Below are 12,497 nucleotides of genomic sequence, written 5' to 3'. Positions count from 1 at the left end.
CCTCGCCCTCCCTCCGTGCTGAGGGCCAGCGGTTCCCATGGTAAATCACGTGGGCAGGCCTACCTGAAAGCCCCCTTTCAGGGCAATTATCTATGGATTCTGATTCTAACTTCAGACTTCCTTCTTACATAAATCTGGGTTAGTCATTTCCACACTTCTCCAATTCCATTTCTAGGTAAGCATTCTGCTACATGAGCTGCCCCAGGGACAGTACTGTTGCTAATCATAAACACAGATAATATGTTTTTATTTTTCAGACTATTTATTCACTCAATCTAGAAGATCAGACATTGAGGATAAGGGTATATTGAACACATAAAAACACAAATAGGTACTGAGCAGCATCTTACTAAAACTAATTTGCTGCCAGGCGTCTGTGGCTCATGCCTGTAACCCTAGCTACTCAGGATAGGGAGATGTAATGATCATGGTTCAAAGCCAGCTTGGGCAGAAAAGTCCATGAGATTCTTATCTCCAATTTAGCAAAAGCCAGAAGCTGAAGTGTGGATCAAATGGTGGAGTGGCAGCCCTGAGTAAAAAAACCAAGCAAGAGTGTGACGCCCTGAGAGTTCAAGCCCCAACACTGGTACGTGCATGTGCACACACACCAATTTACTACAAGAATACTCGCAAGTATGCATGCCTGCCTTAGCCACACAGAGAACGAACTGTCCAACAGCACCCAATTCTATGGATGATTAAGCTATCATCTATCTATCTATCTATAGAATCTCCCAAGCAATTAGGCCTTTAGTACTTTATTTATAAAGTAGTTTGTCTCCTGAGTAGCTAGGGTTACAGGTGTCAGCAACTGGAACCAAGGAGGGCTGGTGAAACAGAATGTTTTGGAGTAACCTTTTTTTTTGCTCAGGGTTTGCTCAGCTTTCTTTTTGCTAAAGGCTAGTGCTCTACCACTTGAGCCACAGCTCCACTTTCAGTTTTCTGGTGGTTAGTTGGAGATAAGAGTCTCATGGACTTCCCTGCCTAGGCTGACTTAGAACTGGGGTCGTCAGATCTCAGCCTCCTGAGTAGCTAGGATTACAGGAGTGAGGTACCAGCACCTGGCTTGGAGAAATTCTTCATCATAGTTTTCTCTTCCTCTACGTTCTCTGAAGCTAAGTGGATCACAAGCTATACAGAAAGCCCACTGACTCCATCACAGATCTGCTTGTCCCTCTCCTAACCGGAAGTCACGTTCTGCAGACCTGACCCCTGCCTGACATGAACACTCGGGCCCGTGGGCTTCGGGTCTCTGTGGAACCTGAGTTGCACCGACCGGGGGACAGGTGTGAGCTACGAAGCACAGAGCCACTCACAAAGCTGGTGAAGAGCTGGTCGCTGATGTAGCGATGCACCTTCTCAAACTGCTCCAGGTCCCGCTGTCCTCGCTCCACGCACAGGTCCCACATGCTAGCCGCGGCCACCACCTTCACACAAGCTGACTCCTGCAGCCCGGAGCCACAGAGGCAGTAAGAACACCGTGGACCGCCCACCGTCCTCCCGCCCCTGCCCCTCCCCCCACCACAGCCAGCCTGCTCCCAAGGGGAAAGACGCCCATGGCACTGCTCACCCAGGCCCACGAGACACTTTCCACTCACCTTCGGGGCCTTCACATTTTTGTACCATCTTCTTTAGGTTTTTTTTGTTGTTGTTATTTTAAAAAGACAAGAAAAAAGCAAAGAAAGCTCTGTTTTCTAAGAGCAGGGTTTCACATGTGAGGAGCTGGGGCTACACACATCGGTACACCAATGGCTTCCCATCTGGAAGGCCTCTTGTTCTGCTCCTCTGCCGGGCAGAACAGGGGAAGAGCCAGGCCCACCTGATCCCTTTCAGCTTCTTATTTTTTTTGGTCCAAGACTGGGACTTGAACTCGGTACCTGATGCTTTTGCTCACTGGCTAGTGCTCTACCAACTGAGCCACATCTCATCCCCCTCCCCCACCCACCTCAGTTTCTCCAGCTACTTTCTCCAGCTAGTTTCTCAAGGCTACTTAGGGTTCTGATAACTTTGCAGGCTAGACATATAGCAGCTTCCTAAATTGCAAGTTTGAACGCTCAGGACACCTCCATACAAACTGTCCCTATCTCTTCTGGCTGTTCTCTCCCTCGTCTATCTTCCTGATCTCCAGCTTCATCATCTTAACATCAAATATGTGATCGTCAAAATGATATTAATAAAATGAATTATAAAAGGTGCTTCTTATACAACTAGGTATAAAAGACAGGAAAAAAAAAAGATGTATGGATGAAGTAGGGAAGGGTTCCCTCTGAAAGAGGAAGGAGGTCACTTTAAAAATTAACACATGGGGCAGGGGATATGGCCTAGTGGCAAGAGAGCTTGCCTCGTATACATGAGGCCTTGGGTTTGATTTCCCAGCACTACATATTCAGAAAACGGCCAGAAGTGGCGCTGTGGCTCAAGTGGCAGAGTGCTAGCCTTGAGCAAAAGGAAGCCAGGGACAGTGCTCAGGCCCTGAGTCCAAGGCCCAGTACTGGCAAAAAAAAAAAAAAAAAAAAAAAAAAAAAACAATAAAAATTAACACAATAGCCGAATACTGGAAGCTCATGCCACCAGCTTCTCAGGAGGCTGAGATCTGAGGATCCAGGTTCAAAGCCATCCTAGGCAAAAAAGTCTATGAGACTCATCTCTACCTAACCACCAAAAAGCCAGAAGTGGAGAGCTGTGACTCAAATGGTAGAGCACTAGTTTTGAACATAAAAGGTCAAGGACAGTGCCCAGGCTCTGAGTTCAAGCCTCAGGGCTGGTACCAAAAAATTAATGTTAATAAAAAATGTTTTTTAAAAATTTAAAAAGCGGGGCTGGGAATATTGCCTAGTGGCAAGAGTGCTTGCCTCCTACACATGAAGCTCTTGGTTCGATTCCCCAGCACCACATATATGGAAAACGGCCAGAAGTGGCGCTGTGGCTCAAGTGGCAGAGTGCTAGTCTTGAGCGGGAAGAAGCCAGGGAAGGTGCTCAGGCCCTGAGTCCAAGGCCCAGGACTGGCAAAAAAAAAAAAAATTAAAAAGCTTGTCTGGAAATGTGGCTTAGTGGTAGAGTGCTTGCCTAGCATGCAAGCACTGAGTTCAAGTCCTCAGTAACACATAAATAGAAAAAGCCAGAAGTGGCACTGTGGCTCAAGAGGTAGAGTGCTTTAATACATATAAATGTATAAACATTTAGTCCATCAATTACTGTGTAGCTTGACATTCAATAAAACGGTAATTAACCACTTGAGCAAAAGAAGCTCAGGGACAGAGCCCAGGCCCTGAGCTCAAGCCCCGGGACTGGAAAAAAAAAAATAAAAAAATTAACCCATCTAGAACTCCACTAAACGGCCACCATGGAAAATGACCATTTGAGTTCCAATCATTAAGTTCCACCTAGCATACTTGCCAGGTGACAGGAAAGTGGACAGGACAATGTCAACACACTCACTCGGATATGCTGCAGGTAGAGGGACAGGTCTCGGATAAATGATTTAATTAATCTCTCTTGCATTCGGAAGTTCTTTTCGGTTTCCTCAAACACTTCATCCTTTATCTGTTCAAAATAAGCAAGTGCTGTTAGCATATGTGGATGCTCCCCAATCGATCTCACAGATACAATCATGCTTCTTAGAATCATTGCATCAACACGGAAACTGCTGGTATTTTTCTGCATCACACTGGGTTAACCTGGACACTACTCAGTAGTTCTGGAAGGTCTCTGCAACGTGTGGACCATCTCCAGACTGCCCTCCCCTGTGCCCCCGGGCTCCAGCGCCTGCTCCCTCCCACTCTCAGCCCACCAACCCTGGCCTCCCCTGAAGGCTCAGCCGAACTCTCAGGACAACAGAAGCACAACTCTCCTCAAAGCCCCGATTCTCCCCTCTGTACTTCGGTACTCAGGGGACAAAGGACAGAACCTGGCAACTGAGTATCACCTGCCTTGAATTTTCCGCTTGCTGTTGACCATGTATCCATAATACACAGATGAAGCCTGGAGACTTCCTGGCTGCTCTCCATGTTATTCAGTCTCCTGCGCATGCTTCCTTATTTGTAACATAAAATATCCAAGTAGGTGAGCTCCCGAATCCCCTCTAGCTTAATCTGTCTACCATTTTCGATCTGCCTCCCCAAGTAGATGATCAGCTCCTTATAGACATGGAAAAGCCATAGTAAAAAAGCCATCTTACTGTGGATTTGTCCGGCCTCCTAATTTGCCTCTGCGTTTATTATAAGCAACTCACTGGTAACGATGGAGGGCTGGGTGGGTGGATCCACATAACCAGGAGCTGCAGGTCCTGTTTCCACCACTCAGCAAAACCAGGCAGGCACCCCGCCACAATTGGCACCAGCAACCACCCCATGGAGCCCCGAAAACATTTTCACATGCAGGGCCCTCACCTGAGGCGCAAACCCGGTGAGGTGCTTCAGGTGACTGCTGACCCGGTTGGACTTCTTGATGATGGAGTGGATATTCAGTTTGGAAATCTTCTCCATAAGGCTGTCTTCATCGCCCTTGCGATACTTGAGCACTAGGGGAGCAAGGCCAGGGGTCGTCAAAAGAACAGATGTTTTTGCAAAGCCAGACTTGAAATTAACAACCCAGGGGCTGGGGATATGGCCTAGTGGCAAGAGTGCTTGCTTGGTATACATGAGGCTCTAGGTTCGATTCCCCAGCACCACATATACAGAAAATGGCCAGAAGCGGCGCTGTGGCTCAAGTGGCAGAGTGCTAGCCTTGAGCAAGAAGAAGCCAGGGACAGTGCTCAGGCCCTGAGTCCAAGCCCCAGGACTGGCCAAAAAAAAAAAAAAAAAGAAAAGAAATTAACAACCCAAACTGGCATTGTGCTTGTCTCATAAACTTATAACTCAACAGAAAAAATAACAACACAAAGGATCACTCAGGAACAGACATAATAGCTAAAGAACAGCAGGAGCTTGGAGTAGGCTTAGAGATGAGGGGGACAGAACAGAAGACTGGAGAGTCAGGGAGGCCTGAGTCAAGTACCTGGGCGAGGTACTTCTCTGAGACTCATTTTCCACTTGGATAAAATATAGAAAGTAAGACTTTTGATCTCTCAAAGACTGCACATGATAATCTCATGTATAAACGGGGCATTTATGTATAATAATCTCACATGGTAAGATGCTAGATAGTACTTATTTGACTAAACACTGGGTCACACGTCAGGCACAGTCTGGGAAAGCAGGACGGCAGCTGTAGAAGATGAAGACACTGCATCAGAACATGGGCCAAAAGCAAGAGGGGACTCAATGGCACAGAGCACAAAAGCTACAAGCACTGTCACATAGGAGCATGGGCGAGGTGGCTAAAGTAGGGGAAACCAGAGGAGCACGGTGGAGGGAGAAGCGCATCACCCAGGGTGAAGAGATGAAGAGATTCCCTTGACTTAGCCATCCCTGTGCTGCACTGGGTGAGCAGAGGAGGGTCTCAGGAAGAAACTGATGAAAGGGAAACATGGTCCGGCTGGTTCTGTCATCTAGGAAGAGGGCGGTCTGGTCAACTGACTGTGATACTGGGAAAGGAAAGGAGGGACTCAAAGCAGAGGGCAGGTCCCAGGGGTCCCTGAAAGGTGAGCAGATTATCGGCAAGAAGATAGAGTCCTAACCTTGGAGAAGACAACTGGCCATATAGAGAAAACAAATCTAAAGCATAGTGAAAAAGACTACCTTAAAGGAACAGAGAGGGAACAGCCTGAGCATGAAGATCTCTGACTGTCCCCACAGGCTGTCCTCCACCTCCTGGGAGATTCACTCACTCATGGCCCAATGCCTTTATCCACCACAGCCGCCACAGTAGTGGTGCTGTCATCATTATTGCTGCCTTTCTTCTCCTGACCACTTTCCCCAAATTCTACTCCCGTCTCTTTATCAGAGCCTATTCCACTTACAACCTGCTTTGTTCAACTCTCATAGGTAACGCTTGGAGGGCAGCCTCCTCTTCAGCTAGTATGCTGTTCTCACCCAGATCCTTTCGACGTTTATATTCATTGATGTTCACGTTGATTTCCTTCACAGCAAGGACAGCGCTGGTTAAAGGCACCTTGTCTGGGTGGGAGTCTGGGGTGGAGTTCAACAGCTCCATTAGCAACAGTGGGTAGCGCATGACTCTCTGCACTGGCTTGATGAGGAAGGAGCCCAGGTTAATGTAATTGGTACATCCCCTGTAAAAGCAGGCAAAAAACAGGTTCCTATCAACTGCCATTAACAAAGTGTTACTGGACACTGTGTGCTATTCATAAATAGAACTCAGTTCTTTTCGCTCCCATTCATTTATCAAACATATGCATGTATTGCAGCCAGTTCTGCAGCATGCTACCGGCTGATTTTGCTGTGCCAATACCAGAATGCACAACACCGATTTATCCAGACATTTGGCCTACAGGTCACATAAGGCCCACAAGTCATTTGGTACATGACAAGACAGACATGTGTCTCTTGTTGGCTGCCTGTATTGACAATTTTGTATGATGCATGATAATGTTATAAATATCAAAGTGGCCCTTGGCAGAAAAAAAAAGTTCCTCACTCACTGCTGACCCAAAAGTTGTTATGCAGTGTACTTACCAAGTAAATAATAGATACTGTACTAGGTGCTGGGAATTTAACAGTGACCCTAACAGTCCTTGCATTGGTGAGAAAAGACAAGCAACAAACAAACAACAAGCAAACTATATATATGAAGTATCATTTGGCCATAGTGGTATAAAAATACATAAGGTAAGTCGAGTAGGAAAATCAGCCTTTTAAGGATGAGGAGAAATTCTCTGACTAAGGGAGCTTACACAGCAAGCAGTCAGGGGACTTACCATTCATTGTATAGGCTCCTACAAGGCAGGGAGCAAGAGAGAAAAAAAAAGAGACAACTTATTAGAGACAGGATGTTGATTTTCACATTCTTCGCAACAAAATATCATATGGGGTAAGAGAAAACTGTGGCTGTCTATGGCAGCCTATCTAGTCTACTAGAACTCAGCAAGCCCAAACTTCACTCTGATCAACTTATTCACAAGCCGTATCTTTGTAACCTGTCTCTCTAAGACAGGAGAATCTCACTGATGATTAGGAATGATTACACTGGCTCTCATCTATGTTCTTGTATATTTGGACTAAAATATTTTCCTGGCTGCTTCTTAAAATGCTAACTTAATACTCTGTATAGATACAAGTGGTTTTAGCAGACAACAGCACAAACAGGAAGCTGTAGAGAACTTCCATGATATATAATTTCTATGATATATAAAATACACATTAAGACATAGAATAATAAATCATTCCAGTTTAAAATAAGATCAACAGGTAGAAGTCATGAGAAGCGCAGACATAGACACAGGGTGGTTTCTAGACAGCAGGACTGAGGAGAGATGATGGAAGCACTCAGAACTTACTTAAGATCAGCCAAGGAGTCCTGAAGATGCTTCTGGATTTTCTCATCCTTCTCATAGATTTCCAGCAGTGAAATGGCCTCATCGTGATTCTGGCAATAAACCCTGTATGCTCCTTCAAGTTCATCTCGGTGATCGAGAAACACAGGTCCTTTGTGTAAACATTGGCAACATCCTCAGTGTTCAGTAACAGGGTCTCGCTCTGCAGCACACACTGGCCTAGAACTTGTGATCCTTTTCCCTCAACACCCCCTGCCCAAACAGCTGGGATTACATGAGCATGCACCACTATACCTGGCTGTAATCTCTGGATTTTTTATTTTTTTTTGCCAGTCCTGGGGCTTGAACTCAGGGCCTGAACACTGTCCCTGGTTTCTGTTTTTTGCTCAAGACTAGCAACTCTACCACTTGAGCCACACCGCCACTTCCAGCCTTTTCTATATACAAGGTGCTGAGGAATTGAACCCAGGGCTTCATACATGCTAGGCAAGCACTCTGCCACTAGGCCCCATTCCCAGCCCTAATCTTTGGCTTTTTAATTCCTATTCTAGTTTATAGACCCCATGAACTCTATATACAGACTCCTGATCATTGGTCCCTAAGCAAAGTGTTACTAAACAAATCCTTAAGACCAAATTCGTCGTGCGGAAATAGCTTAAACGCCCTCCATAAAACCAGCACCTGCTCACTGGCATCAGAAAGGACTCTCCCACAGCGACATGGCATCTGGACTGCAGCCCTCTGGCTCAGGCAGTCTGGCCCCGGACTATGTGCGGCCCCCGCTACCACCAGCTCTCTCTCTCCGGAAGAAAGTGCTCGAGCATCAGCTGGTACCTGAGTCACATCTTTGATGTGAATGCTACCAAAGAAGAAAGTGGCTCTGGGGAACTTGATAGCTAGGGCCACCCAATACCCCTGAATACAGCTACAGGCAATAGGACAACTCAGAAGAAAAATGGGTAACTGCCGATTAGTAATGCCTTTTAGACCTCAACTAAATTGCTCTTGGTTTCTTTTATAATTCAAATGACCTGCAGGTACTTATTTTAAATACCTAATAAAAGCTTTAAGCTTACCATTATATTAAGGCTAGGTCCCATGACTCAACTCTTTGCTCAAATCACCTACTCTAGTCTATTGAGACTGACAGTAAGGTTCCCAGGCTGCCATTTCTCTTACTATTTCAGATATAGTTTACTTTTCAGGTAGGGTTTCACTTTTCCCCAGGGCCCAGCCTTGAACTCTGATCCTCCTACCTCTGCCTCCTACATATTTGGGATTATAAACATGAATCATGGTGGCCTATTTGTTCTTTGAGATAGAGGTTAGCTAACTTTTTCTTTTGGGCCTGGGCTGGCCCTGGTTCTCAATTTTCCTATACCTGCCTCTCAGGTAGCTGGGATTATTCTCTCAACATCTTTGACAACAACCCATATTAATACAATTTAAATTGTGACCTCGCCAGGCATGGGTAGCGCATGCCTGTTATCCTATCTACTCAGGAGGCCAAGATTTGCAGATCACAGTTCAAAGTCAGCCCAGACAGCAAAGTCCATGAGAGTCTTATCTTCAATTAACCACCAGAGAACTGGAAGTGGTACTGTGGCTCAAGTGGTAGAGTGCTAGCCTTGAGCTGAAGAGTTCAGGGACAGCACCCAGGCCCAGAGTTCAAGCCCCATAATCAACAACAACAACAAAAATTATGACCTAGATATATGGAATGGGAATAACATCAGTTCCATGATCCACTACTAAGCTGAGAAGCATCATACTCTATGACATCTATACTATCTTCTATTGCTAGCATACTTCCTTAACTCAAAATAGGAGGAGATGGGGAGGGCTTCTGCATCACGGGTAAACTAGCCAATGATCAGGAGAAAGGCCCTGCCCTCCAACCCCCATTACTGAAACAACAGCAAGAATTTAGGAGCTCATACCTACAGCATCGCTGATTTCCAGGGCCTCCAATAACTGCTTAGAGACTTTAATTACCATCTGCATGTTTCCAAAAAGTCCCTCAAAGTCAATGTTTGGTATCTGCGAAAGGGAAACAAAAACAAAGATACATAGAGATGAGATTAATGGCCTATCACTCCTATTAGGAATATCTGCCCGAGGACTGTTCAAAAACTGTCCCTGGTCATTTTCTTCACTTACTTTCATGTTTCCAGAATATAGTCTTCAACATCACCCTGTGTCCTTGACCCAACCAGGTTTGGGTCTAGGGTGTTCCCCTAAGGGCACATGTTAAAGGCCTGGTAGCTTTAAGGCCTGGTTAGGAGCTGATGAAACCTACAGGAGGCGGGGTCTACTTAGAGGAAGTGAGGTCACTGGGGACCTCCCCTGGAAGGGGCCATTGGGACCCTAGCCTCTCCTTTGCCCTCTTTACTTCCTGCCTACTGTGAAGTGAGCAGCTGTTACACTACCCTCTTCCCACCAGGATGCGCTGCTTCACCACAGAGCCAAAAGGAGTGGACCACCTCAATAAATCTCTTCTGCCTCCATACATCTCAGGATACAGGCGCTCGTATCCTAGTGCTGCAGGCTTCGAGGGCCACATTAAGGCATGGCTGTGTCCTGTGCTTCCCACCTGTGCCTGCTGTAGAGGCACCATGATCCGCTCAACACACATCTCCAGATCCCGAATGTAGTCCCGTTCCGTCTGCAGAAGTTCCTCCACCACCTTGGCCCTCTTCTCCAGCATCCTCTGCTCTGGTGTTTCAGTGGACACAGAGCCAGAAGGGGCCGCCAGGGATGAAGACTGGGATGAGAGAAGTGTCATTTCTAGAAGGAAAAAGGAGGAAGGTCAGCAGTTGTGGGTATGACAGCCGAATTCCTCAACCTTGGAGCTGAAAGAAAGCGCTCATGGAGGACAGTCTCACTAAGGGTGGGGACGCTAATCAGGTTATGTGAACAGTTTTGAATTATTTATGAATTACAGTTTTGTTTATCTGTGCCAGTGTTGAGGCTTAAACTAGGACTTCATGCTCTCTTAGCTTTTTTCCTTTGAGGCTGACTCTACCACTTGAGCCATACCTCTCCGTGTCTGGCTTTTTGCTGATTACTTTGAGCTAGGAGTCCCTCAGATTTGTCTGTTTGGGCTGGCTTTAAACTGTGATTCTCATATCTTGAGTAGCTAGGATTACCAGGCTTGAGCCACTATTTTTTTTTTACCAGTCCTGGGACTTGAACTCAGGGCCTGAGCACTGTCCCTAGCTTCTTTTTGCTCAAGGCTAGCACTCTACCATTAGAGCCACAGCACCACTTCTGGCTTTTTCGTTTTCTTTTTTTTGTTTTGTTTTGTTTTTGTTGCCAGTCCTGGGGTGTGGCTTCAGGGCCTGAGCACTGTCCCTGGCTTCTTTTTGCTCAAGGCTAGCACTCTACCTCTTGAGCCACAGCGCCACTTCTGGCTTTTTCTCTATATGTGGTGCTGGGGAATCAAACCCAGGGCTTCATGTATGTGAGGCAAGCACTCTACTACTAGGCCATATTCCCAGGCCCCATGAATTTTTTTTTATTAATTCCGAATATGGAAAAGAAAAAAAAGTGACAAGGTAGTGGAGGAATGGATAATATCATGACTCAGTAATCACATTAATATCACTAACTAGGAGAATACACATATCCAAATATTATGTCTAGAAACAATGCATATATCTTCAGTTACCCACCCATGGTATGTAATTTGAAAGTATAATTTGAAATGAATCTTGAAGGAGCACCAAAGACAAACTGAGGATTTGTATTCTTCAAAATGTGAATGTTGAAAGACAAAACAACATAAAGCCCTTAAACAACGCTCTCAGACATAAATAAAACAATGACAATTATATGTATTGGAGAAAACACTGCTATAAAGGACACTACAAAAACAAGTGGCAAATCTGGAACTACACTGTAGTTTGGGTAAATGGTTAAATCAGCTAAGTGTTCTGAGCTGGCAAATCTACTGTGGACGTGTGAAAGAATATCCAAGTTCACACATAGTGCACACAGAATGGCTAGCAAAGCATTTGCCTGGCATGTGTGAACAAGGCCCTGGATTTGATTCCCCCCGCACCAAAAAGTGCATGCTGAAGCCCCCCAAGAGGCATGGCCTTGAGCAAGTCCTCTCAGATAACTGAGAAAACTAGGGAGAGAAAGACTGAAGAAAGAGACTGGGGAAAGAAAGGAAATAATAGAAATGTTACATACTGGTAAACAAAAATAAAAGGCATACAGGAGGTTCTCTGTAATACTGAAATTTCCTATAAATTTGAAATTATTCAAAACAAAATTTAAAAAGACATTGGAGCTGGCTCACACCTAGCTACTCAGGAGGATGAGATCTGGAGATGGAGGTTCAAACAAGTCTATGAGACTCTAATCTCCAATTAACCACACACACACACACACACACACACACACACAGAGCCAGAAGTGGAGCTGTGGCTCAAAGTGCCTAAGCACTTGAGCACAAAAGCTCAGGTAAAGCACCCAGATCCTGAGTCCCCTGAGTCCAAGCCCTAGGACTGGCAAAACAACAACAAAGGATCTACTGAAAAATATCCTTCCTTGATCTTTCCTTTTTGGTAGAATGAATGATGAAACTTCAAGCATCAATCTCAGTTCATCACAGAACTAAATGATGAATTTAACATTCATAGAATTTACTATGCAGGAGAATGAACCCATGGCTTGGCAAGGTAATTGCTCTACCTCTATACTTCTGGCCCTGTAAAATTTATTTTTAATGGACTTGTTTCAAATTTTCTTTTTGTTTCCAGTCAGTAAACTCTCAGTCCCAAACACATTACCATTAGTGGCAACTTGGAAAAGGAAATTTGTTTTAAATACAAGACTAGAAAGCTCTTGAAAAGTACACTTATTGGGTTATTAACACACGTGACATCATTTACAAACTATATCCAAACTCATTTAATACTCTAAAACTTTTAAAAATGTTACTTTCATTTAACAGATTTCAAAACCTAGGCTTTGAGAGGCTGCCTGCTGCAGCACCTCACAAGTTGGCCAAATGGCAGCTCTAACATTACAACAAATACATTTAAATCAAAATCCTATCTATACACTAAAATTGTGTACCGCTTTTGCATTTCTT

At 45.1% G+C, this 12,497-nt stretch overlaps 1 protein-coding gene across 4 annotated transcripts in view; it reads right to left on the bottom strand.

Annotated features, from left to right (window-relative positions):
• Positions 1–12,497, bottom strand: part of LOC125346171 (dynamin binding protein) — an 83,028-nt gene that overhangs the window by 8,444 nt on the left and 62,087 nt on the right. For all 4 annotated transcript variants that reach the window (XM_048338488.1, XM_048338487.1, XM_048338489.1 and 1 more), the window contains 8 exons: positions 9,987–10,180; positions 9,334–9,433; positions 7,397–7,544; positions 6,818–6,835; positions 5,973–6,172; positions 4,389–4,519; positions 3,439–3,543; positions 1,317–1,445 (listed from right to left, as the gene is read on the bottom strand). In XM_048338488.1, coding sequence (XP_048194445.1) covers positions 1,317–1,445; positions 3,439–3,543; positions 4,389–4,519; positions 5,973–6,172; positions 6,818–6,835; positions 7,397–7,544; positions 9,334–9,433; positions 9,987–10,180 — 1,025 coding nt within the window. The remainder of the gene's footprint in view (positions 1–1,316; positions 1,446–3,438; positions 3,544–4,388; positions 4,520–5,972; positions 6,173–6,817; positions 6,836–7,396; positions 7,545–9,333; positions 9,434–9,986; positions 10,181–12,497) is intronic.

Source organism: Perognathus longimembris, chromosome 2 (genome assembly GCF_023159225.1).
Source record: "Perognathus longimembris pacificus isolate PPM17 chromosome 2, ASM2315922v1, whole genome shotgun sequence".
Lineage (NCBI taxonomy): Eukaryota > Metazoa > Chordata > Mammalia > Rodentia > Heteromyidae > Perognathus > Perognathus longimembris.
Note: the sequence above shows the minus strand (reverse complement) of the source record. Positions and strands in the feature narration are given on the sequence as shown.